The following is a 26820-nucleotide window of genomic DNA, read 5'->3' as shown; positions in this document are numbered from 1 at the left end:
TCACGAGAGTTCCTTCTGTTTTTTGTTGTGTATTTTATGCAATTATGGTATTTTGTTTATAATTCATTTTTAAAATCACATGGAGTTTGGAGTACTTTCTCAGTCATAGATAATGAAAAACAATTTTTCTATGATTTTGGGGCTGACAATAGCAAGTGAGCTGAATTTCCCCCTTTGACCTGGGTGACCCTCCCATCTCTCATGTTTGAAATAGCTGCTTAGCAACCTTTGCCTCTTGTTAAAGTTTAGGGCAGTGAGCAGAACTGAATGCTACTTTTCATTCTGGAGCAGTCATTCCCATTAAATCATTCCAGTCAGCACAATTTAGAGCAGGCTGAAAGCTAAAAATGAGAGGCAGAAGAAAGTTAGCTTAGAGGCAATTTTGTTCCCATTGTTTCTTGATTTTCTTGAAGTACGGCACACCTTAAATTGTACCCTGCCATGTTGGAGAGGAAAGCTGTCATCTTGTCCTCCTGTGCCTCGTATAGTGTGCAGTGCCTATGTATGCGGACAGTGGGGTTGTTATTTTTTGCTGGCTTTTACATCAGTGAGAAAACATCAGTGTGGGGCTTTGGGCCCTGTACAAATGTATTCAGGAAATCCCCAGGGATACCATTAAGCAGATTGGTGAAACTCGGCTACATAGATGTTTAACACACGTTGGTATTAACATAAAAGGCCCTGTGCAGCTCAGCCCTGTCCACTTATATGCCAAAATGGCTTCAAAATAGCAATATGGATTCTGACTTGTTAACCACAAGCAGTTTGGTTCCAGTTTTCATAGGATAGAACTGTATACAGCAACGTAGGCCCAAGTCCCTGACTGACTTGGGAAATCCAAAGCTAAAGCAGCCCCAGCAAGTCTGACAGCACTCACCCACCCCACCAGCCCAGGAAATTGGTTCCATCATCAAACTGCTTTTTTTGCACACCTCTTCAAATCCCCTCAGTATGTTTTGGCTGTGACATTCAAACTGAGCATTTATTTTTATTTTCTGCTTGTGTTGGCCTACTCACAATAAGCAACGAATGTCATGGCTTGAATTTAGAAGAAGAAAAGAAAAGAAAAGCACCCCGAGTCTACTAGGCGTGTGAATTGGCTTTCAGGTGCCATTTTTTTTAAAAGGTGCCCAAGCTTCAGAGTCTCATCTGTGACAGGCCTATATATTAAAGGGGGGGAGGAGAGAAGAAAATGTACTTGAAATAGGCTTCTAAAAAGCATTCTGTTTCCAGTGCTGGGCTTTATTGAAAGAACTGATGCTCAAAACTCTTACCAGTGACAGGGAATTTGACTAGCGAGATGTTAAAAGGTGTGTGAGGGAGAATGGTAAGAGATTGTCCTGTGAATGATTTTCTGTCCATAGTTTTCCCACACAAAGTTGTAGGTATTGATCCTTGTCTGGTGTTTCAGCTTCTGTTGTTTTAATGGCTTGAGACAGGAGTTGGAAGGGAGGGAGGTGACATCTGTAAGTCAGTTGGCTGGCAAGAGGCATCCTTTGTGAAAGAGCTCTGGCTTTTTTTGCAGAGCATGCAAAAAGTTCCAGGTTCAGTCTCTGACATCTCCAAACAAGGCTGAGGAAATCACTGGCCAGAAACCCCAGAGAGCTACAGCCAGTCCACTTAGAAAATGCAGCAATAGCTGGACCAAGGGTCCAACACAGCATAAGGCAGCTTCTTAAGTTCCTAATTTGCCAGAAAGGAAGAGGATATTTATCACTGACCTATAGTTGTTGAGTACCTCTTGGTCTAGGGATGGCCTTTTGGGGAAGGAGTGTACTGGTGCTTCTTTTCAAGGCTTCCAACACGATCCCTTCTCACTCAGTCAATCCCTACCTGTTTGCCCACCATGTCTGGCTATTGACCATGTTGGACTGCCAAGAGTTGGAGTCCCATAACAGATCAGCAAAAGCTAATCTACACTGCCTGGCTGCAGCTTTCCAAGTTTCCAGACATGGGTCTTTTGCAGACTTACGTGGCGATACAGAGGAGTGAACAGGGGACCCTTGGTATGCAAACCATGTGCTTTGCCACTGAGCTATGGTCCTTCCAAACTCAAGTGGACAAAGAAACCAAAGTCCTTTCTGGATTGTGTAGCACTTTAGAATGCAGGTGGGGGAAATCACATCTTTGGCTCCTACGATCTCCATGAGGAAACCAGCATATCCAGGAGAATGAAGGTGATGGTCCTACAGCTGTTGTTTCTCCCCGACCAGACTGGACATTGGAAGCTGCCTTGTACTGAGAAAGAACATTGGTCCAGCTAACTCAGTGTTTTCTACAGTGACAGGCAGCAGCTCTCCAGGGTTTCATCTTTCCCACACTTACATGCTGGGAACTAAACCTTGGACCTTTTGCGTGTAAAGCAGGTGCTCTATCACTGAGAAAATTGAAGAAAAAGCAGACCTCTTTCTATGGATAATTGTAGATGGACCTCTTCATTGCCTGTGGACTGAAAGGTACTAATTCCCCTCTCACTAGCTGAGTTCTTTCCAAGCTCCCTTCCATTCTCCTTCATTCTTTTACAACGGGAGTTATTTGAAGTTCATTTTTCAGAGCCTAGCTAAAGCCAGAGGGTCTCCCCACACCATGTTCCTCTCATTTGTTTTAATTAGTAGGCAGAGCCATTGCTGAAGGCCCAGACAATGAGATGTAAATTAAGATATAAAACCCTAGATATAACCCTTAGACATAAACCCCTTTTCCCTGTTAAACTTCCCTCAATCTATTTTTAGCTGACCTGAATAACATATGGGGACATCAGACCTTTAGCTAGGATTTGAAGAGCAGTTCAAATTGTTGGGTCTTCTAACAAGACACAAGATCCTCTATGGGATAGAGCAAATCAGTTGTTGGCAACTTGTGCAGTCTGTGGACAGAGGGAGAACCGGGTGTGCAAAAATAAATCCTCAGGAAAATTTAGTGAATGATGCTAATTGCAATTTTCAGTGGGCTAGTCACCAATCCCTTCTTGACTCTTTTTGAGGGGGGCGTATCTGCTTGCAAGAGAAGTTCTCATAAAAATAAGCCCTACTGAATCAGAACAGGGGCCCATCTAGTTCAGCATCCTGTTCTCATAGTGGCCAACAAGATGCTCATGGGAAGCAAGCCAACAAGCAGGATCTGAGCATCCTCCCTGCTCCATATTACATAGAACACAGCAATCTGCCTTATGTTGAATCAGAACATTGGTCTATCCAGCTCAGTATTGTCTACACTGACTGGCAGTGTCAGCCCTGAAACCCCCCCCCCCGCCGCCCAGCTGTGGCCACACAGTCTGCCCTGGGAGCCCTAATCTGATCCATTGCCTCAGGTATGGTGCAGGATGCTATCCTGTTTCTATTGTAAGAGTTAACTGCCAGTCCAGTTGGCTTCTGTAGGCAGGGAGGCGCTATCTTGTCCTTCACCTCAGGCAGCAAAATATCTTGGGCCAGCATGGTGTAGTGGTTAGGAGCGGTAGACTCATAATATGGCGAACCGGTTTCACACCTCCGCTCCTCCACATGCAGCTGCTGGGTGACCTTGGGCTAGTCACACTTCTCTGAAGTCTCTCAGCCCCACTCACCTCACAGAGTGTTTGTTGTGGGGGAGGAAGGGAAAAGGAGAATGTTAGCCACTGAGACTCCTTCGGGTAGTGATAAAGCTGGATATCAAATCCCAAACTCTTCTTCTTCTTCTTCTTCTTCTTCTTCTTCTTCTTCTTCTTCTCTCTGACTGTAAGGCCTGGAGCTGCCTATATTGCATTGTTGGGAAGGGAGCATTGTTCTTAACTTTTGGCTAACACATTTCCCTCTGATCAGCTGCCTGCATTTCCTAAGAAAGCCTTATTCTTACTTTACACCAGTGTGTCACACAGAGATATAGGGTTGTATTCAAAATAGCACTAAGTTCCTTCAGTGCAAGGATTTCTCCTTGTACAATGGAACACTCTCCCCTTCTCCTCCCCATGTGCCCCCCAAATTTGAGGAGTCATTCAGGGGGGAAGTCACGGTTATTTAGCTGAATGCCATACCTTTCCCCCACCCTTTTTATTTCACATACTTTGCTTGCTGTGAGGCATTGCATTCTTATAACTACGATTCAAACCTGGCTCTTCCATTAACTGCAGTGTGAGTTATATAACCCAGGGAGGTGGCAGATTCAAGATCTATATATGTATCTGCTTTGGCATTTCAGTGAAACAGCTAAAAGGTTTCCTTATACAGGAGGCTCCTCAGCTGCTGCGACTTCTTAGAGCCCCCATTAAAGTCTAGGAAATAAGCCAGCTTCCTCTTGCTTAGCATCTGGCCCACTAAATCTTCTTAAAGGGTTCTTTGCTTCTTTATGCAGTAAATATGCCTACATTTTTAAAGTTCAGTGGTGCTGTCTGTTTAGAGCAGATATTCCACACCACTCTGAAATCCTCATTTTTGCAGTATTGGCACCCAAGACCCGTGGTTTCTAAAGAAGCATATAGCTGGCTGTTGAATCCAAGGGTCAGTGTCTCTTGACCTCCTTTAGCCACATTGGAGAATCCCAGCCCTAAATGTTTCAGATGGTACAGAAATGTACTCTGAGTGCTACTTATCTAGCCCCAGCAGCTGGTTGCGTTCAGAAGCAGATGGCGCGGCACTTGTATGCCCAATGAGGTCAGGGCTTATGATGGCAATCTGTAGATCCTTTGTTTCCCAGGGAAGGTTAGTAATGAAGGGGATGCTAAAGTTAGTGCTCTCTTTCTTTGAATTAACATTCAGCTATTCTGTGCCTGTGGCTAAGTAGCTAAAGCTGCATTGAGTGCATGCGTTGACTATGACAGAGATCTGTGGTTTTGGTATTTTATGACATTTTATTGATTTGGAGTCTGTTTTCTTCCAAAAGTCATAAAATACAGAAAATACCATAAAATGCCAATTAAATCTGCTGTCTGACATACATTTCTAGGGACCGCTTCCCCACTCTAGATTGCTAAACTAATAATATAAAATGATTCATGTTGGAAGCCCAAGTGAGAATGTGGTGGACTCACTCACCCACTAAAAACCACAAACTGTGATTTATGAGTCTTTTGCATTTTAGAAACTGTGTTTTGCTTCTGGAAACAAGTAGCAAGTGCTATAGACCTTAAGCTATCACATATTGTCTAGTATGCTACATATCCTGAACTTGTACTCAGCCCTTACATCAATTATGTGTCCCCCCCTAGTATTAGACCACCAGCCATAATGCTCCAAGTCCAACAATAAGAGATATTTGCACACCTGCCAAGGGCATGTGTAATTCTCAGTGAGTACCAATAATCTGGAGCAGGGTGTAGAGTCTGTGGCCCTCAGATGTTTGCTGGGATCCAGAATAGCCAATGTGGTCAGCGATAATGGAAGCAGGAGTCCAACAACATCTGGCTAGTTACTGATCTAGATCTTACACATTGCAGATGATGTGGTAAAACTGTCTTGGCTTCAGCACTTCAGCTTGCAGGTGGGAACTGACACAACCAACCCTTCATATAATAATGGTGCTAAATATACTAACAATAATCTCTCCACATAGAAACTTAATACACAAGGAAGAAGGCTTCCTAGGATTGCATAGTAAGGGTGGAATGAAATTAAGTTTTATTCGGGATAGACTCATTGAAATTAATGGGCCTAACTTAGTAATGTTCATTAATGTCTGTGGTTCTACTCTGAGTAAAGCTTAGTTGGATCCCACTCTTAAGTTGGAACCATTTCACCTATCATCCAGTTTTGTTTGTTTCCATGGAACAGCCTGTCAAGTGAGCAGGCCATTAGGAGAACCCCAGCAATAACCTCCCAGCAATAGCCTTCAGAAACACCATCCGCTAGGGAAGGGAAATGGTTAGGAAATATAGACAAGCACACTGAGAGAGGGCAAAGATTAAAATATTAATATAAAATTGCAATGAAAAGACAAACAACATCCTTATGGAGGAAGGAAGGAAATATGGCAAGGCGGGGATCTAAAAATGAGTTAGTCTGGAAATAAGGGTTTGATCTGGGAAGCAAACATTGGAGGCAAACATATGCCAAGCACTTGGCACACAGAATTAGCAGCAGACAAGCAACAGTCCCTTGCAGTAATAGCTTTCACAGTGCTCTCCCTCCCACCCACCACCCACACCAATAGATATCACTAAGTTGTGACACTGTCAAACAATGCCCCATGACAGAGGTTATTTTCTGTAATTCACAATACTTGTCTGCTATGTTTGCAGTGGCAATTGGTCAACCAAGAGTGTGAGCCATATGATTAATGTGTTCTGCGTCTCCTCCTCCTTCAATCTAGTCCAAAATTGCTAAGATTTTGTTTGCTTTCAATTTAGTGTTAAAGTAATGCAATCACTGAAATAAAAGTGACTAATAATGTTAGTTGTTGACTGCATTCACACATGGCACTACACCCTAGACCATAGTATTACGTACATGAGCTCCAGGCTCATGTCTATGAGCTTAAAGCTGAAATAAAATCGATCGATCCAGGCTCATACACTCCTCCCTCTCCTCTTGTCCTCCACCTTTCACTTCTCTTTCTGCTATGTTTTTTTTTCTCATTACTTCTAAACTCAGACAAACTATTGCACATGCTACGAATGGTTTATTCTTTGAAATGAATCAACTCCAACCTGTGGTAAATAATCTTAGCTTGTTTCAATAAACCCTGGTGAAACCATGGTTCAGTAAACCAAGGTTTCAGTGAACCACCACCATCCTTTTATTTGTATGCTGCCTTTCCATAACACTGCTCAAGGCAGCTTACAACATACTTAGAAACATAACAAAAGAAGTCATAAACAATAAATAAAATACATCAAAAAGTACACAACCAAACTGAACAATTTCCACATAAATCATAAGATTTTAAAAAATAAATACAAAAAATAACACCCACAACAACCAAAAACCCCTAAACAATACCCCAACCCCATGGGAAACCATGGCTAGTTGCTGCTTAAGATATGTAAACCAGGCCATTGTATTAGCTTAAATTAAGTGCTTGTGGGAAGAAAAGAGGCTTGCAGGACTCAAAGGTTGCAATGTGATTCGAGGAAACCCTGTTGTAAAAGTAGTAGTAAGTTGCAGAAGAAACTGCTTCATGTTCCTCCCCTTGCTCCTACAGAATCGTAGCACATAAAGGCTTTAAAAAACAACAACAGCATAGTGATTGTTAGCCTATAGGTACTCCCTCAGCAAACTTCTCTAGATACCATCTTAGCCATGGAAAACTTCTGTGGTGAAATATGTCTCACTGCAATGTAAGATTAATCTTCTTTATGAGCTTCTGTGTGGATGGTTTGCATTGGGATTGTGTTGTCTCAGAGCATAAATCTTCCTTATATCAGCAGCCTGCAGTCCCACTGAACCACAGCAAAGTGCATTTTTATTCTCCTCCTTATTTATCATTTGAATTGGGAAGCCTACTTGAAAGCAAACCGTAAGAATTTTTAGTGGTCCATGCCCTGAGCCTGTCTAGTCTTCATTGCACTTTGGCCCATTCCAGTTAGCCTTATAACCTGCATATATTTCCATGTTAGAGCATAGCAAAAGACGAGACTGTTTCTAAGGGTGGGTTTTAGGGAAATGAACAGGGGTAGAAGTGGCTGGATTTACTAGTGGTTTGGGGTTTAGCTACTTAGTACATATGCAGCTTCTTGAGGGAAGGTGGTGCTGTACTTTCCACAGCATTTTTAAATTGGGATAAAGGGTCAGCAGTGCCTGCTATGGAAGTTGCCATACAAATATGAAAGAACATAAAAAGTTGGCCTGCAGCTGTGACTCTTTGAAGTATATGCTCCTTGTTCCCTACACTCGTGGTTCTGATTTAGGTTGCATACACGTGGCATTTTATTCTAGAATCAATGGTAGCCCACACACAATCTAGATTGAATGTTTTTATGTATGCCTATTTGAAGAAAAAAAAGATGTAGGCAGTCTTGAAAGGTGTGTCAAAACAAAATAAAAAATTCTTTCCAGTAGCACCTTAGAGACCAACTGAGTTTGTTCTTGGTATGAGCTTTCGTGTGCATGCACACTTCTTCAGATACACTGAAACAGAAGTCACCAGATCCTTAAATATAGTGAGGGAGTGGGGAGGGGTATTACTCAGAAGGGTGGTGGGAATGGGTGACTTCTGTTTCAGTGTATCTGAAGAAGTGTGCATGCACACGAAAGCTCATACCAAGAACAAACTCAGTTGGTCTCTAAGGTGCTACTGGAAAGAATTTTTTATTTTGTTTTGACTATGGCAGACCAACACGGCTACCCACCTGTAATTGAAAGGTGTGTGTATGTGTGCATATCCACACCTGTCCAGTTACATTGTGAGTGGGCATATCGTCACTTGACTCACCTTGGACTTGTGCAGGGAGGAAAATGCATGAATAACCTAATCAAGGGAAAGGAGTTCAAACACTTATCTGCAAACCACACCACCCTTTGTGGACAGCAGAATCAATCTACATTAAGAGCAGCAATTTGAGGACATAACTGAGGGGGGGGGGACTACAATTGGTTAGTGTGCACACGGCCTCATATCATATGTGGATTTGCTCTCCAGATCATCTTGTCATGACTGTGTCAAATTACATGAACCGGGGCAGGGCGGGCGGGGGAAGCGACTGTGTCATTTTCCCCACATCACAGAATGTTGAAATGAACAATATGCATGTAAGATCTTGATACACATCTACTGCAGTTACCCCTGAATTTGGGGGAAGCTGGATGCAACACAAGTTCCATTTGTCACTTTTGAAAAGCCTCTTTTTTTCTCAAGCCATGCCTGTAGTTGCATATGCATTTGCTGCTGTATGTTGTTGGTTTTTATCAGAATAGCAGGGGGGGGGGATGAGAGTAATGCCATTTTAACTGCTACTTAGTTGTCTAATGCTGCGTTGAAGTTGATCATCAAGGATTATTTTTATGGAAGTGGAATTGGCTTGCTTAGCAAAAGCAGCTCCCTAGGGAACAAACAAAAAGACCAGAGAGGCAGCAAAGGGTTTATTTTCTGCAAAAGGAAAGCGGACTAGAGTGGGAACAAGAGAGGATTCCCTGCAGCACTTGGGGTGGGGGCTGTGCATAGGAACAGCAGGAGCCAGCAAGACCCAAATACTAATTTGCTTTATATTCTTAAAAAAGTATGCTGCTCAATTAAGAATCGGGCTGTCTCACCTTTCCTTGTAACTTCCCCTGTTGCAGAATGCAGCACACGCACACAGAATAATCCTCCTCACTTTGTACCACATATACTGCTTGAGCAGCAGCTTAGGGAGAGGCTGGCGCTTTGAAATAGCAAACGCTTATGTCCCCATTCCTGCCCTCACCCTCCCCCACACATTCTTTTGCAGCATGTTCAGTTTCCCTACACATCACATTTTCAGTACAAATTCAGCAATTGAATATGTCAGGTACCATTTATAAACGGCAGACATTATGCAGAAAATAGTACGAGCCAGTGTGGTAGAGCTCTGGGTTCAAATCCCCATTCAGTCCCTCAGTGACTTCGGCGCAGTCACTATCTCTCAGCGTAGCCTACCTCACAGGGTTATTTTGAGCATGAAATGGTGGGAGGCGGGTGGGTGGGGCCCCCGTTCATATTGCCCCTTAGCTCTTTGGTAGGAAAGGTGAGATAATAAAAAGCAGTGTAACAAAACAAATACATAGAATGACATTGACTGCTTAAGATTTAAATTTTAAGTCAACTGAAACTTAGCAGCACAGATCTTGACTAGCAAAACCCAGATATTATTCCCCCTCCCCACATGTCAAATCATGTAATACACTTGTGAGGCCTGATTTTGGAAACAATTGTCAGTAGCTCTTTTTGCTTGCCTCATGGCTTCTGAGTGTGTTAGGGCCAGACGAGATGTGACCAGGAGTGATTCCCTCTCTCTTTTTCTAACCTTGGGACACTGGAGGTCTGAGTGGAAGGGGGGGGCTAGTTAACCCTTTCCCCTCTTTCCATTAGCCTGCTCAAAATTACCGTATTTTTTCGTGTATAAGACTAGGGTTTTGGTTTTTTTTAACCAAAAACATAGGTTTAAAATTGGGGCTCGTCTTATACAGGGGTAGTGCTGAGGGGTTTTTTCTTAATTTGGAGTCCCCCAAAATAGGGGGCGTCTTATACATGGGGGCATCCTATAGACAGAAAAATATGGCATCTCCCAGTTGCTTCCCCTCTACATTCACTTGTCATTTCCTATGAGGAAAAAAGCAGCAAGGAAGGTTGTATTTCATAGGAAAATGCCTGGCAAGGAAAGGATTGAGTTAGTCTTCTCCCATGTTATTCCTCACCCTCAGATTTTCAGCTTTGGGAGGGGTTTTTTTAAAAAAAAATAGTGGAAATATACATATGGCTACCTGAAAATCCTAGTTTGATAGCCCTCAGATACATTATCACTACAATTTTATTTCAGCAACTACCAATATTAAAAGCATTTTTTAAAATACCTCACTTATGTTCTTAGTGCACCTGGGAGATTTAATAATGTGCCTCAGGACTGAATATTCCGCTACTTTTGAATGTTTAAGAAAACTCTGTCTTCCCAAGAGCCTGCCTCTCTCTCTCTCTCTCTCTCTCTCTCTCTCTCTCTCACACACACACACACACACACAGAGAGAGAGAGAGAGAGAGAGAGAGAGAGAGAGAGAATATATTACACAGATGTGTACATAGAGGAGAGCCACCCTTTCTCCAAAACAAGATGGCCAAGTGTTACTGCAAAGTTAGATAATGGAATATCTGCCAGGCAAAAGTCTGTGAAAACAGAATGAATGTCTGCTCTTGCTGAAGCTAATGCAAGCATCACCCATAGCTGCAGTGCTTGCAGGTCACTGATGTGGTTAGAGCCTTGGTTCCCCTGATCAATTCTTTGACCTCTTTCCATATGAACCTCTGCTGCAAGGCTAATAATATTGTCTGTACTTTCGTGACTTTGGCCTAGTTCTTGCTGATGGACTTTGCAGGTGGGACTCACATGACTGAGTTCTTTTCCACACATAGAAAATTGGGTGTGTGGTGTGAAGAGTTTTCTATGCACAGGCAATTTTCTTATGTGGTGAAACAATCAGTCATGTCTCACCTATGTCAGAAATGGTACCATTCAGGCAAAGCTTTACCTCTTCAGTGAAAACTAGGTCTGATTCCTTCTATGCATGAATGCATATGCTGTGAAGATGAAACAAATATTGATGTCTCTGGGCTTTTGTTTCTCTCCCACCCATTCTTCTCTTGACAGTTTTTTATCATGCTGTTAATTATATTTGTGCTGGAGCTCACAGTCGTGATTCTGTTCTTCGTCTACACCGACAAGGTATGTCAAAATATTTCTTCTTCTTTTCTTTCCCCTTCAGCAAATTTGTTTGCTCCCTTTCCTCATATAAATAAGCCATGAAGCCTTTGCCTTGGCACGCATACCATGTTTTCTTAAGAGACCACCTCATATCAGAAATAGTGCACTCAGAGTACAAAAGTGCTCTTCTAGGACTTTGGTCCCCTCCCTCTCCTTCTCAGTTCAAGGTCAGACGTATTCAGACATATTAGCAACACATTTATGATTTAAATACAGAGAATTCTAATCAGGGAAGGCTGATGAAAACTCATGCACCAAAAGGCAGATAGTAATCACATTAAGATGTTCATTAGTAAGGGTACTTATGTTACTGTGAAAGTTTCCTAATTGGATATTGTTGTAGACATTCACCAGGAAATGAGAAATTGGGCTTTGTTGATATGTAAATGTTGGCATTTTTTACCTGGTTTTGTTGGAACTGTTAACAGAGAAGGCTCCTTTGATGATGCTGTCAATATGTCTCTTCAGACTAGCTCTACCTAGACGACGAGAAACAGTATTTACTCAGAACTGCAACTGTAGCTGTTAGGCTTTGTATACACTAAGGCATTAATGTGTACAAATCTGATTTTTCCATGTGCCTCTTTGTGACATATCATCTGCACGTTAGTGCTTTCAGTTTAAATCTTTCTCAGTGTTTCTCGTACACACTGGTAGGTGGTGCCTGGTAGGATGTATTCTGTGTTGTTACTCCTTCCCCTCAATTACTGCTCTTTGAAAGTTCTCAAAGCCTGAGGCCCTTTGTAGGTATGCACACAGTATGCATACACCTTTTTTTTTTTTAAAGATGTTTTGTTCATGGAATGCCACAGCAATGAGCTTTCACCAAATGTTTCAAACAAAGCAGGCAATTTTGTACTTTTACCTTTTTTTTCAAATACATATTTTTCAATTTATGGGTTTTGCACAAAACAGCAGTTTCAAAAAGAAATACATATATGTGGGTTGTGCCTGCCCACCCCACCAGGTAGAGAAGCAGCAACCCATCAATGAGCTCCTTGCCAGGGCAAACAAAATACAGGTAAGCAGATGCATGGGCACCTTCAATCCACAGACACTCTGTGAATACCACAAACATAGAAAGCTGCATAAAACCATATATTTTACAGACAAGTGCATATAGCCAAGGTGGGGTGGGAAGTGGGATTTTGATAAGAGGGATTTTGAGATACTGTAAGTGTTCTTCTTTTTCATTTCAACCTTTACTTTCCCACCTCCTGTTGATGCAAGAGCAGTTCTGTGCAAAACAGCTTTTCTAAAAAAATAAAATATGTGCCTTCAGCAACAACCTGTGGAAATAGACATGCTGCATGCTTTCTCTTGGGCTGATGAAAACCAAATGGCTAGGTTGTGCTCAGGAAATGAGGAAACAGACATTGGGGGGGGGGTGATAGATGGCACCCAGCAAAACGTCACCATGCACATTTTTTTTAAAGTCCACACAATGTGTTTCAGTGTGCCAGTATGTGGGTAGCAAGAGATGTTATGCTGGATTCCGCTGCCCCCATTTTATTGGATTATCCATGGATTTGGAAAACCCAAATCAATTGGGGGGAAAGCTGCAGGCTGCCACTAGGATGAGATGGACATCATATAGATGATGTGAAAAATATGCACACATGGGGTGCATCAAATCCACTTTAAACTGCTGTGTGCTCATAACCTTAATCCCTGTGCTTTTCCTGATCTTTTCTTCCTGTTTTAAGTTAAATTATCAGCTCCCCCTTTCTTCCCTTCCCATCTCTCCCTCATTGTCCAGCCATGGAGACTAGATAACCCCTCCCCCCCCCGCAGTTGCTGGCTTCTCTTGCCAAGAGTAGAGGTTCAGCAAAAAGTCTGCCCCCTTGCTCCCCGATAACCTGGTGTGAGTGAAAATATGGTGCAACAAAAAGACACAATCTGTCCCCCACCCCACCCCAACCTCCTTGCTTGTCCCATGTAGCGAATTATGAGATAAAAATGCTTAAATTTCCTGGCGCTCGCTCTCTCTCTCTCTCTCTCTCTCTCTCTCTCTCTCTCTCTCTCTCTCTTTCATTACTCACTGTGGCATTCTAGCCAGTGTTGGCAGGTTCCCATTGGGCCTGGTAGAGCAGAAGGCAGAGAGACCAACAGCAGAGCAAATGGTAGGCAGAGCCAGCTAATTCTAGTTTTGTCCATGTCCTCCTCCCTACTGAGTTCCACATGGGCAAAACTGAGACTAAGGAAGAGGAAGCAGGCAGGCAGGGCTGCTCCAGGGCTGGTAGTAAGAAGGTAGATAGGAATTGAGATTTAGGTTGGTGGGGCAGTGCCCTGTTTGCCCTAACAGTCCCCCCCCCTTCTCAGTCCAGTATACCTGAAGGAGCATCTCCACCCCCATCGTTCTGCCCAGACACTGAGGTCCAGTGCCGAGGGCCTTCTGGCGGTTCCCTCATTATGAGAAGCCAAGTTACAGGGAACAGGGCAGAGGGCAGAGTGGCACCCGCCCTGTGGAACGCCCTCCCGCCAGATGTCAAAGAGAAAAACAACTACCAGACGTTTAGAAGACATCTGAAGGCAGCTCTGTTTAGGGAGGCTTTTAATGTTTAATAGATTATTGCATTTTAATGTTCTGTTGGAAGCCGCCCAGAGTGGCTGGGGAAACCCAGCCAGATGGGTGGGGTATTATTATTATTATTATTATTATTATTATTATTATTATTATTTTATTATTAATTTTGTAACTAACCTGTGAGGTATGTTTGGCTGAAATGGACTGATTTACCCCAGGGTTTCAACATCCCAGCCCAGTAGGTTAGTCACAGTACCACAGAGACTCCTCCGAAAGACCCAGAATTGTGTTTGTGTTCCAAAAGAAGCCAATTGCCAGAGAGATGCACGTTCAGAGTTACCATGCCAGGTGATTTATATTGTCAGTGCTAATTTTAAATTACTCACATGCTGTAATAACTCATGAATTAGCTGTTGCCTCTTAAGAGGCAGGCTTGTGCATAATAGAAAACAGATTAATGAAGGGATCTCTACAGCATGCAGCAGTATTCAAAAAAGAAGAAGGGGAAAAAAAGAGCTAACACCACACTTGGTATGCTAAAAAGGGGGAAATAATGAAGAAAGTTATAGTGTCATTATGTGATTCGAAGCCTGTGTGTGTTTGGAGGGGGTGGTGTTTACTGGGAATAAAGCATAGAGCTGTCCCACTTCACAAGCACCCCTCTGCCCTAATCTCTGAAAAGACAATGGAAACCGTTAGAAGGACCAGGGTGAGGTGGTATTTCAGTGAGATTGTTTGGGGAAATAAAATGTTCAGAGCAATATATATGCAGACTACATCAGTGATAGGCCACTCATAACAAAGGCAACATAATTAAAAGAGGGAAATAGTTGCAAATTGCTATGTGTAAGTATGTAGTCTGTTCAAGCATTGCATTATGAGGTTTATGGTTATATTATATTGCACTGTGCTTATGACACTGAAATCTTGCCCAAACAGTGTATTGTTGTGAGGTTTTTTTGCGGGGGGCCCTAAACCCTAGAAATTAATAAATGGTAGTATTTTGATTATTTGTGATATGAATGAAAATAACATTCTGCAGAACTAGGCCAGACTAGGAATCTCTGAGCTGGGTTATGCAAACTAACCTGGCCTAGCAGAGGTGTTAACACAACAAAAGGTGTTGATGGCTCATCTAAGAGGAATTTTGGGTCTGGGCAGAAAGCGGTTGCCAAGGTGATGGTGTGTGTGAGTGAGAGGTCACAGGAAAAGAGTCCTGGAAAGAATGAGAGAAGAAAGACAGAGATCCATCTTGGGCAGGCTGGCCGAAGGCTGACTGAGATGTCTTTGACTCCAGTGCTGCACTGCTATGGGGAAAAGCCCAAGCTGTAAGGTATCAACTCCCTCCATGCAGACTGTAGGTGTCAATATGTGAATAAATCATATTTCTTAAAGCTACAACAGTCTCTGACGCGTCTTCAGTTCTCCTAAGGAGCACAAACAGTGGGTGAGCACCTGGAACCTTGCTACTGCTTGGCAGAGAGAGGGGGGGCACCCAACTTTTGTAACAGTATGTATCAAGGAAGGATGAAGGAGGGGGTTCTATTGTTTCACCTTCCCCCCCCCATATTCTTCCAATTGGTTAGCTGAGCGAGTGGGGTGGGGAGCATTTCTTTGAATTTGTTCCTCTTCTTCTTTGCTTGATGCTCTCCCCTTAGTATCTCCATCTCAACAGAGTTAGTTACCATTGGCTGACCAGCCTGCCTGCCTAGTAGCTAATGGCACAATTTCAGATAATCTTAAAAAAATATTTTCCTTAGCTATACAGCCCTTAACTATAGTAGAGAGGTCAGATGGACATATCTCCAGGGTTCCAGTAGTGAAGCAAGAGGTGAGAATGTATATCTGTATGGATTATGTAGCTTTCACTATAACTAGGAAATATCACTTATTCCTCTGTGTTACATGCAGTCCAGTTGTAGCATAATTTCTGGCTTTAATATTAATATTGTATCTTTTCCAGAATGCACCATTAAAAATGTGACTTAGCCACTTTACAATTGTGGCAAAAGGTTATTTTAAAATGTATCTAAAATAGAAAACAAAAGGCATTATTTAGATTATTTAGATTGCATAAGGATATCGGGCTACTGGATATTAAGCTACATTTTGGTTCTGTCTTCTTTATAGAAATAATAAAATGATCATAAAAGGTATGGCCAGGTATTGTATTTATTGAAATCCTAAAACAGTGACCCTACAATATTTGAAAGCTCAAAACTTGCAAGTGGATTTAGAACTAGTGAATAGTTTAATGGCTATAACAAGACAAGTTATAGCGTCATTATGGAAATCACCAAGAATCCCTTTCAATTTCAAGTTGGTATGAGTGAGTTTGAACAGTAGCATTTTTGATGATGCTTACATATTATAAGAGATTTAAGAAAGGACATTTGCCAGACAAGTTTATTAAAAAGTGGAATTCATTTATAAATCACTGGAGCATGAAATGAAATATCAAGATAGTATTTTGTCATATGCATTATTCTCATTGATGTAAGTTTGGGCTATATGGATTGGTGTAGGTTTCATTTATACTTTATAACTATTGTATTTTGACAAAAGATGGAATGATTTATGTTTTAGGACAATTTCTTTTAGATGTATTTGTCATTTCACATAATAATAGTTGTTTCATGGGAGACTCTTATCTCTACCCTCCTGGTAGAACATAGGTGGCTAACTCTGTAGACACTCAGCAAAGGACTTGGTGTATGTATTCTGCCTGTGATTCTTTGACATGCTTCAGGGAGGAATGAAAGAAAAGTCAACCTTCAGTGGCAATGTGTACTGTTGTTCCTCAAGAAGGAAAGAAGGAAGTGCCAGGAGGTTAGATATGAAGTACAAGTTAACCTTTTCAAACCCAGCTGTCCTTTGTACCCTGATACCTAGTTTTCTATGAAGATGGGGGGGGGGCTTTGTTAGTTGTGTGAGTGTCCGCTTGCTGACAGTTTTAAATGGTGCTTCCAAGAAGTAGATTTAACACATGAGCACTAGGCTTCAATGTCACTCTAAAGTATTACGGAATGCACTGATTGAGGATGCAATCCTAACCCCATTTATCTGGGAGTAAGCCCCAGTGAATTCAGTAGGACTTGCTTCTGAGTAGATGTGGTTAGGGATTGTGCTGTAAATGAAGTTGTGCAGAACAGCCCTTTAAATAGAGAGCTGCCTTCTGATAGCACTTCAAAAGAGAAGTGTCCTCTGTCAGGTAGGACCCTACATACCATCTTTAGATTTGTGTGCCCAACCTTCTGCTGACAAGAAGGGGGAAATATTATTTCTTCATTATTTTGTGATGAATACTACCAAATGAGAACAACTTTGATTTAGCTCACCAAGTTTCTCTCATTAATGGAATGCAGCGAAATAGCTTCAAAGGCCTGGAATATTACCACTCGCATCCAAAGCAAGGAGAACTGGGTTTATATCGCTAATAAATCAGGCTCAGTTGGTGTCTTATGTACTGCATGTATCTAGCAATCAAGATGGTATCTGCAGCAGAGAGTTCTCTTGATCAGTGTTGTTATGCACAGTTCTTCCTTGATAGAAAAATAAAGATGGCCACTTTTTGGCATTTGGGAAAGATAAGCAGAAAAATCAGAAAGCTTCCTGTTCTCCCCTAGCTCAAGTAACATTAATCTGATAACTTGATCTCACAACTCAAATCATAAATGACATTATTTCCAGCTGGCATTTCTGTTTTTAAAGGATTATCTCCCTTCAGACACTGATCATTTCTGACTTTTAAAAGGAAGGGTTACATGGACTGAGTTGGTCTTTGAGCCTAATTTAATGCACCTGAGACTTGCACTTTAATTACATGTGTTCCCAAAAAGAAAACTACCCTACAAGTAAGAAACTGAGGTCTGCTGATTTGCACTAATGCAAATCAATTTGTGATAGATTTTGCTACTTCACCTTTTCATGGGGATCTCCTCTTTGACCCTTCTATTGCAGCCTATGCAGAAACTGTGTTAAAATTGGATCAGCAGATTATGAAGTTTGAAGGGACCATGCCTTAAAACACATCTTTATATTAATACGCAAGTCATCTGTTACAAAACAGACCCTATCTATGTAACTTGTTATGAAACATGATTCAGCATTCAGATTGCTATTATGTACGACAAAACATACTCACGGTATGTTGAGAGATAATATATTTATTTATTTGCTTTACAAGAGAGACATGCAGTACTGAGTATTATGAAAAACTCTCAGTGAGTCCTAGAACATTGTTTAGCTTGCATCAGTTCCTTTTCTTTTCTCATTAGGGAATTTTTCAGAGTTACTTTAATGTTTCCTAAAAGTAGGAGATGCCACTTATACTGAATCAGTTACGTCAGTCAACACTTCTGGGTCACAGAGAGGTCTCTTTTACCTGAAGTTCATTAACTGGAAATTGTAGGGATCAAGTCTGGGGCGCTGTTCATGCGAAGCCTTTGCGCTGTTCCTGAGCTAATGGTTTCTCTAACTCAGTTCGATTTCTCCAGTACTTTATTATGTGACTATGCATAAGTCGCAAGCTGGGCAAAACAAATATTTCTTTTTGGCTACATCATCTCCTTCAAGTCTTCTTGACTTACAGGTTTCTAAATAGAAGAAAATGCCTTAGGGATGATGGATAAATAGCACAGCCGTGATCCCTCTCTTCAAGACCTTATGCCAGCTGCCTGCCACAGTTCGTGTTCTAGCTCTCTTTTAAACCTCTTCACTTCTGTTCTTGACTGTACTACTATTACCACCTCGCCCTCATTTCCCTGACATACCATTAAAAAGAACCCAAAACTGCTGGCATAGAAATTATAGTGAAAATAATTACCCCCTACTTCGTGCCCTGGTTACATTTTGTTGCATTGGCTCCTTACATTTTGTGTTGTGAGGTTTAACATGTATGCAAAGAGGGCCTGAGTTAATTCCACCAAGAGTTAAACCCATTCCCGCCCCCCCAGAGGAAAATACATGCAATTTCAAGAAGACCCATCTCACTGTCCCTGCCATAGAATTATCACAAGCGTCCCATCATATCACCCTTCCATCAGCCTCACTCCACCCATCTGAAGGGCAAATGTGAGTGTAATATTTTCAGAGTCACGGGGCTTAATACAGGCACATTGTTTTCAGAGTGTTGACTCTGTAAATAATGGGTCAGTAATAACTTATTCTGCCCTTCTACATTCAACAGCTGTGTTTATATTTATATTTATATTATGGATGTTCTACCAAAGGCAAAAATAAAGACTAGATTTACTTACTTTTTCAGTGTTATATATCATTCCCTATTTGGCTTATTTAATCAGTTGTCCCCCATTCTTCTGATTTATGCATAGAACTTTAGCATCGCTATTTAACACTTCCAAAATGAGAATTATAAACCCAGCATTCTTTTATTTTATTTTTTTACTCAGTAAAGGAAAAGGTCAAAAGAATTCTCCTTTACAAATACAAAAAGTGAGAATCAGATTGTAGTTTTATTACGGAGATTCGTGTTATCTGACCTAGCTTGTATTTGAAATCTCAAGATTTGCAAAGATGAAGTTGAACATCCAATTAATGGTTTCTTAGGGCAGATCTTGATGCTATTTTGGAAAGTGTGTATTTCCACAAGATAATAAGAGAAAACACAGGCAGGAAACCTAACAGGGGAGATCAGCAGAAAAGGAGAGTTGATTCACCCTTCCTGTGCTCACCAGTTATCCCATACAGATTCCCCACACCCCTTGGCTGGGGAAAGCATCAGTTTAAAACTGTCAAGGGGGCATTTATAGAGAAAAGTCCTTCCTCCTTGTAAGTGATGCTCCCCTCACACATTAGATTTACTAAAGAAACATGAGTTTAGGTCTTCCATGTTTTCCTCATAACGTCTGGTTCCACCTTTAGGTGCAAAAGTACATGGGGGAGGGGGCAGGATTCTCTCAAAAATTTGTGTCTCAAAAAAGGAGAGAAAGTAAAAGTGGCTGTCAGTGCTGGATGTCAAACTCCAGGGTGAGCAGGATCCCTTTGAGAACCGGGCCACAGGTTACATAGGGTATGTGAGGCAGGAGGAACTTGGCCTGCAAGTAAGTGGACAGGCCTAAATTATCACTTACTAGGCCACAAAGAACTGAGTGTTATATTTTGTTCCGGTTTCACAGGCCCATTGAAATCTAAGACTATGACTGGAATGGGGTGAATTCTCGTCCCTGAAAGCGCTACCACATTAGATGTACATGCAGTGATGTATAGGTCCTTCTGAACCCAGAAGAGGGCAGAATGGGGGTGGAACAGGGGGCCGGGCGTGCTTATGCATGCTCTGCTAATGCACATGGGGGCTGGTAACAGAATCCTCACATGAAATGTTGTTTCTTCATCTGGGCACTGTCTCCAGATACTGCGCTTTGCGAGTGGCAGCTGCCTTGTACTGCAAAGGAAACCTGATGGGAGGAGCAGAACTTGGATCTGATTGTAGCACCCTTGTTTGCAGTATGCACCCCTGAGGCCATACATATTCACCTGGAAAGTTCTGCAATTCCAAAGACATCTGTTGTGGTGTGGAGTATGCTAGTAATGGACAGACACTCTGACCTTAATTTTCAGGACTGATGCCAAGGCAAATGTGAATCTGTACCAATGGGCAAAGTGGCCTACATAAAAGAAAGACACATTGAAAGACACGTGGTTTCATTCTTTTGGGATTAGTGCAATGTCTCAGAGAGGCTATTGAGAATGAATGCGCCCATAGCAAAATTAAGGAATGAATTGATTTATTAATCAAGTGCTGCGTAAGGTGAATAATTCAAACTGTTCGTACCACTGTAACAGTTGTGGCTACTAGCCATGATGGCTATGTTCCTCCTCCACATTATTACATATTGTGAATACCTATTGCTGGAAACCACAGGAGGGGAGAGGGCTCTTGTGCTCATGTCCTGCTTGTGGGTTTCCTGAGGGCATTTGGTTGGCCACTGTGAGAACAGCTGGCTGTTCTTGCATTATTAGTGCAACAATTATATTCTAAATAAAGATTTCTGATCAGTGCAAATAAACCTGCGAAAGAGAATTGTTTTATTCTTTCCCTAATTTTATTAGTCCAGTGCTAGATTTAATTTCCCACCCCTGCGAATGCCCATGCTATTAGATGTGAGGATGCAGAATGGTGTGGCAGTGTCAACAAAAAGAATGATGGGCACATGCAGACACAGGTATTATTTAAATACAACTAGACATATAAAAAGCATTAGTACTCCCTTCTGGGAATTCCTGACCTTTGGTGCTCATGGCTTAATGGAATCTCGGAATAAAGCACTAATGCATTAAAAAGGCTCTTATAAACAAAAGAAGAAGAAGAAGAAGAGTTTGGATTTGATATCCCGCTTTTCACTACCCGAAGGAGTCTCAAAGCAGCTAACATTCTCCTTTCCCTTCCTCCCCCACAACAAACACTCTGTGAGGTGAGTGGGGCTGAGAGACTTCAGAGAAGTGTGACTAGCCCAAGGTCACCCAGCAGCTGCATGTGGAGGAGCGGAGACACGAACCCGGTTCCCCAGATTACGAGTCTACCGCTCTTAACCACTACACCACACTGGCTCTCAGTTCCATACCAAAAGTTCAGTTCCATACTAAAAGTTACAGTTTCAAGTCTTGGAATCAATGCACCTGCTTGTTACAGGTAGGAAATCCCTTGATTCATGTAAAACAAACTCAACTTTTTGATTCTCATTGAAACCTTCATTTGACCTTTAGCTGTGTATCAACTGTTTTATTTTATTTTTATTTAATTTTGTTTCAGTACGCATTTTATATAGCAAAAACTACCTTCCCTGAATTCATTGTTCAAGTGCACTAAAATATCACAGAATCATAGAATTGTAGAGTTAGAAGGGAACACAAGGATCATTTGGTCCAACCCCTAGTTAGTTAAAATACATAAACCAGAATCAGATGTAATCCAATATTAGCAGTGATATGACCCACATAGCATTTCATGGAGAGCAAAAATTAAAAGTGCATGCAGGTCCTAACAGCATGATCATATACTATGAAGTGCACCTCTCATTAATTCTAGCAGGGAGCCACTCCTATATTGACAACAGGCAGCTTCAGCCTTGCTTCTCACTGTAGACTCCCATTAAAGCCATCAGATAACCACAGCAACTTAAGAATGTGTATATGAAACCAACCCGCCTCTCATGTGAGGAGGCCCCAACCACCACCTCTCCCTCCCTTCCCTGGCTCTCACCCAGAGATGGGGATCTATAATGAACACAAGAGTGCTCCCTGCCCCACTGTCCTCCAGGGGAGAGCCCAAAGGGATAATATCCTTAGTTGTCTCTCCTGTGGCATACCCTCCGACATTTCTCCAATGAGAATAGGGACATCCTGTTTAAATAATAATAATAATACCCTGTCCATCTCACTGGGTTACCACAGCCACTCTGGGGGGCTTCCAACATATATAAAAACATAACAAAGCATTAGACATTTAAAAAACTTCCCAATACAAGGCTGTCTTCAGATGTCTTCTAAAGGTCATATATGTACCTATCGCCTTGGCTTGGGGTCACATAACTGCATACCCTCTGACATTTCTCTGATGAAAATAGGGATGTCCTAAGGAAAAGCGGAACATTCTGGGATCAAATCAGAAACCGGGACAGCTTCTATCAATCTGGGACTATCCCTGGAAAATAGGAACACTTGGAGAGTCTGCTGTGGAAGCTGCAAACCTCTGTGGTTTGCTTTCAGAGTTTCTATTGCTGCCCTAGTCAAAATTCCTGCCTCCATTTTTAACCTCATTGTTTGGATTCTCATAGTTGTTTTACACAATTGTGCATTTTATTTGTGTCATTTCTTTTGCATCTTCCTGATACATGCTCTTGCCTACACCTTTGAAATTAGGTAGTCAAACCCAGAAGAGTAAAACAGTTAACATGAAAGCAATTTTTCATAACCTAGTACAATAAATTAATAACAGAGGCAGAACCAACCATGGGTTGGGGGGCGGGGAGAGATGCATCAAACGAAAAGAAATTATTAGTATTGTGTATTGGAACAGACAGGACATTTTTTATTCATTCCAAGAGCATTTTGAAGTGTCACTATATATTTAAGCCAACATAATGTGTTGACAGTAAGCTGTTCTGTATACATAAAACTGTTAAACAGAGTATAAAATGAATGTTCATGTGCTGTGGACTCTATATGGGCCAGTAGATAACAGCCCTCATCTCATATGTTGCAGTTGCCAATGAAAGTAAATATTTCAAAGTTACCAGAAATAATAAATAAGTAACAGGTTCTAGAAATAGCACTTAATTAAATATAGCCTGAATCCACTGTTGTTCTCAACATTTAAATGTGTGGAAGAATTCCTGTTGCAGTAATAGTCTTTGTGGTCATGTTATATGCCCCCAACTTGTCAGCTTGATTGAGTGATCAAAAACATCCAACTTAACTGATAAAAAATTGAAAATCTGCACGCTAGATGAATTTTAACAATAAATAAATCTGTCTGCATTGTTAACATTAGACGTTTGGAATACAACAAGCCAGCAGCTTATTGTTGCATTACATTACAGGGGTTGCATTCTAGGGATCTCTCCTGAAGCCAAAATCATGTATCATCAACCCATTGGTTTCAATGGTGGGTGGGATTGCCAAAGTCATTTGCCGTGGAATCCTGCCTCCTTTCTGCTCCTTAAAAGAAAAAAAAACCACACACATAAAGCTGAATGCATACAAGTTAAATGTGCATAAATTGCGGGCTTGCTGTAGTCACAGTTTGTATAGGTAATATGTGGCATCACGTCATGGTACATCCCATATAGTGCACAAGAAAGTAAAATGTCAGACAGATTTTACCAGATGGCTAAAATGTAGTAATAGAAAGATGAGTAGTGTTTATTGAACATAACGTGGAGAGGAGAGGGAAGTTACACATCAATGTAAAAGAATGGGTTTGAGAACAGGTGAACAATTCAATTGAAATAAAGTTAGTGGGTGCATATTGACATAGGTAAAACAGCAGAAACCCTAAAGAGGAAGACAAGAGACCATAGTTCAGTCGTAGAACAGGTCCCAGATTTAATCCCCAGCATCTCTAGGTAGGGCTGGGAGAGATTCGTGTCTGAAACCCTTGAGAACCATTGCCAGTTAAGACAAAAGTGAGCTAGATAGAGCTAGAGGCAGCTTCCTCTGTTCCTAGACCACAAAGCATTTCTAAGCAGTGGCTGCATTCCAAGAAAGGTTAGTCCCCCTCTTGCATCCCATCAGTTACAACTAACTTATCCCATTGGATTCAGTGAAACATTATTGTGACAACCTGTTTCTGATTTAGGGATAATAGGTGATACCCAATGTTAGTCATACTCAAAGCAGACCTATTGAAATCAATGGAGAAGTCTTTTTTATTTTAATAGATCTACTCTGAGTATTATTTAGTTGGATATCAACCCAGTGTTTTAAGGAGTAATAATTCCCCAGTTTTTATTCATGCATTGCAAGGATTCACCCCACCGCACCCCGCTTCTATTAGCATGGCAGGAAGAATACATTTCCCAGCACTCAGATGGCAGTATTGGTCACCAGAAGGAGAAAAAATCTCTTTCAGCTAGCAATAAAGTTTATAGACTAACCTCCATGGCCACTGCAATGTTAGCATAACATAATCATAAAACAGCAGCATCCAGGGGGAATGAAAAATAATGCAGGCATACCACTTACATAATATAGTTTGATTAATTAAAAAGGAAAATAAAAGGAAAAAATAGAAGATGGACATATGCACAATCAACAAAAATTCAATTAGCAATTTGCCAGAAGGGCAAATTTAGTAATAGCCACAATAATACATATTTGTTCTTTCCCCCCCTCTTTTTTTCCTTTAGTAAAATCTAATTGGCATGCCAATAGGATTGTCCACAGTCAGATGAAGCTTCTTGTGGAAAGCTTCCCTCTAAACTTGACTACAAAACAGTAAATAATGTACAAAGTCTGCCACTTCCCCTGTATTATAAATGCATTGTTGATTTTCATAGGTAATATTATTCACTCTCTCGTGGAACACCATACTAGGCATGGAGTACAATCACAAAGATGTAAAAGCATATCTCAGCCTATAATCAGAGAGAGACTCATCAGTCCTATGGCCCCACTCACTGAGATTTGCCAACCACAGAGCAGATTTTAAGTTGTTTACTATATCTTGGTCCTCAGTTTCCAAGATTTTCTGTTAAATTTTCTGTTGCATGTTTGAATAAGTCAGATCAACTATAGAAAATTCATTGCATCACTTTCTAATGGACTGCAACAAGAATTCCTTTTAGTACAAATGTAATTTTCTAGTTTATGGTAAAATCATAGATGTTGCTCTGTTGAACATGGTTGTATGACCATCATGAACTCAGTCTGGCTACCATTTTTGCTATCACTAGTGGCAAACAGAACAATTCCTCTCCCCTCTGTATTTACAATTGCTTATTTGTTCTTTTGGGACATGGGTGGTGCTGTGGGTTAAACCACAGAGCCTAGGGCTTGATGATCAGAAGGTTGGTGGTTCGAATCCCCGTGATGGGGTGAGCGCCCATTGCTCGGTCCCAGCTCCTGCCCACCTAGCAGTTGAAAAGCACGTCAAAGTGCAAGTAGATAAATAGATACCACTCCAGCGGGAAGGTAAACGGCATTTCCGTGCGCTGCTCTGGTTCACCAGAAGCGGCTTAGTCGTGCTGGCCACATGACCCGGAAGCTATACACTAGCTCCCTCGGCCAGTAACATGAGATGAGCACCGCAACCCCAGAGTCGGACACGACTGGACCTAATGGTCAGGGGTCCCTTTACCTTTACCTATTTGTTCTTTATATGTGTGTGAGACTATTCTATGCATCCTTAAAATAAATATTTTTAAGCTAGAGTCCTCCCTATTGAGCAGCGACTTGCATGAATGCTCATCTTGTTCTTTAAACAAATTAAAAGTGGGGAACACCAGCACAGCTTCTCTCCCCCATCATTAAGCCTTTGTGATTATTCTGTTCTAGGCAATGGTCACAGGTGGAAGACTGGGTTTCTAGCCTAAGTGAGGGCATGTACTAGTCACACATTCCTGGGATGCAGGGGCACGAACTACTAGTTCAGGAAAGTCAGGTCCAGCAAAGGCTAGGTTCTAGCAGGCCAATGTCAGACATGTTGAGATCAAATTCTGATGAGCAGGGTCAGGTAAAGTAGAGTCCAGATTCCAGTGAGGTGTGCCAAACAAAGCAGAGGGTAGCTCCTGCTGAGCCAAGTAATCCAAAGCAGAGACCACGGTCTAAGAAGGCAAAGTACCAAAACAGGGAGCACTTGGGATAGTTTCAAGCAGACTCTAGGTAAGGCAGGCTTGAATATTGTTCCAAGAACTATCATACTGAGCCTTAAACAAGACTTTTAAGAAGCTTCCCACCTCTGATTAGGGACATCAAAGGCTGTTTCTGAGAACAAATCCTCTTCATGGTGCTCTTCTGAGGATGGAGAGTTGGAACCCTGGGTTGTGACAGCTGTTTGTTAGACCAGTTACTCAACACCCCTCTCCCAATCTTTTGAACCCTGCAACTCTGTCCAATCATTCTAACGTAAGCACCATCTTGTTAAGGAGAAGCTGGGGAAGGGAAAAGGCTGTAGCTCAGTGGTAGCTCATCTGCTTTACCACCATGGCTGTCACTCTTGATTGGAAAGGCCATTAGCCACACTTGGTCTTCCATGTCCTTCCCAAGCAGTGTCTCTAGGCCACTAAAGGGCACGTATTATTAATTCTTTTTTCTATCACTTTCAGATCCTATAGCAGTGCAAATTGGAATATTTAGTAGTATAAGATGGGAAATTATTTAAATCATAAGAAATGGGGGTGGCCATTAAAGCACTGAAGTACTTTGGGGGAAAGAGATTATTGATTCCTACCCACCCAGAGATTAATGAAAGAGGGAGTAATGAAACATGTCAGAG

The 26820-nt window shown here is 41.6% G+C and overlaps 1 protein-coding gene across 6 annotated transcripts in view; it reads left to right on the top strand.

The window, feature by feature from the left end:
* Positions 1-26820, top strand: part of TSPAN4 (tetraspanin 4) — a 504940-nt gene that overhangs the window by 445826 nt on the left and 32294 nt on the right. For all 6 annotated transcript variants that reach the window (XM_033155489.1, XM_033155472.1, XM_033155466.1 and 3 more), the window contains one exon: positions 11225-11299. In XM_033155489.1, coding sequence (XP_033011380.1) covers positions 11225-11299 — 75 coding nt within the window. The remainder of the gene's footprint in view (positions 1-11224; positions 11300-26820) is intronic.

The sequence above is a fragment of the Lacerta agilis genome, chromosome 1 (assembly GCF_009819535.1).
Source record: "Lacerta agilis isolate rLacAgi1 chromosome 1, rLacAgi1.pri, whole genome shotgun sequence".
In the NCBI taxonomy this organism is placed as follows: domain Eukaryota; kingdom Metazoa; phylum Chordata; class Lepidosauria; order Squamata; family Lacertidae; genus Lacerta; species Lacerta agilis.
This window is presented reverse-complemented; position numbering and strand designations above follow the sequence as displayed.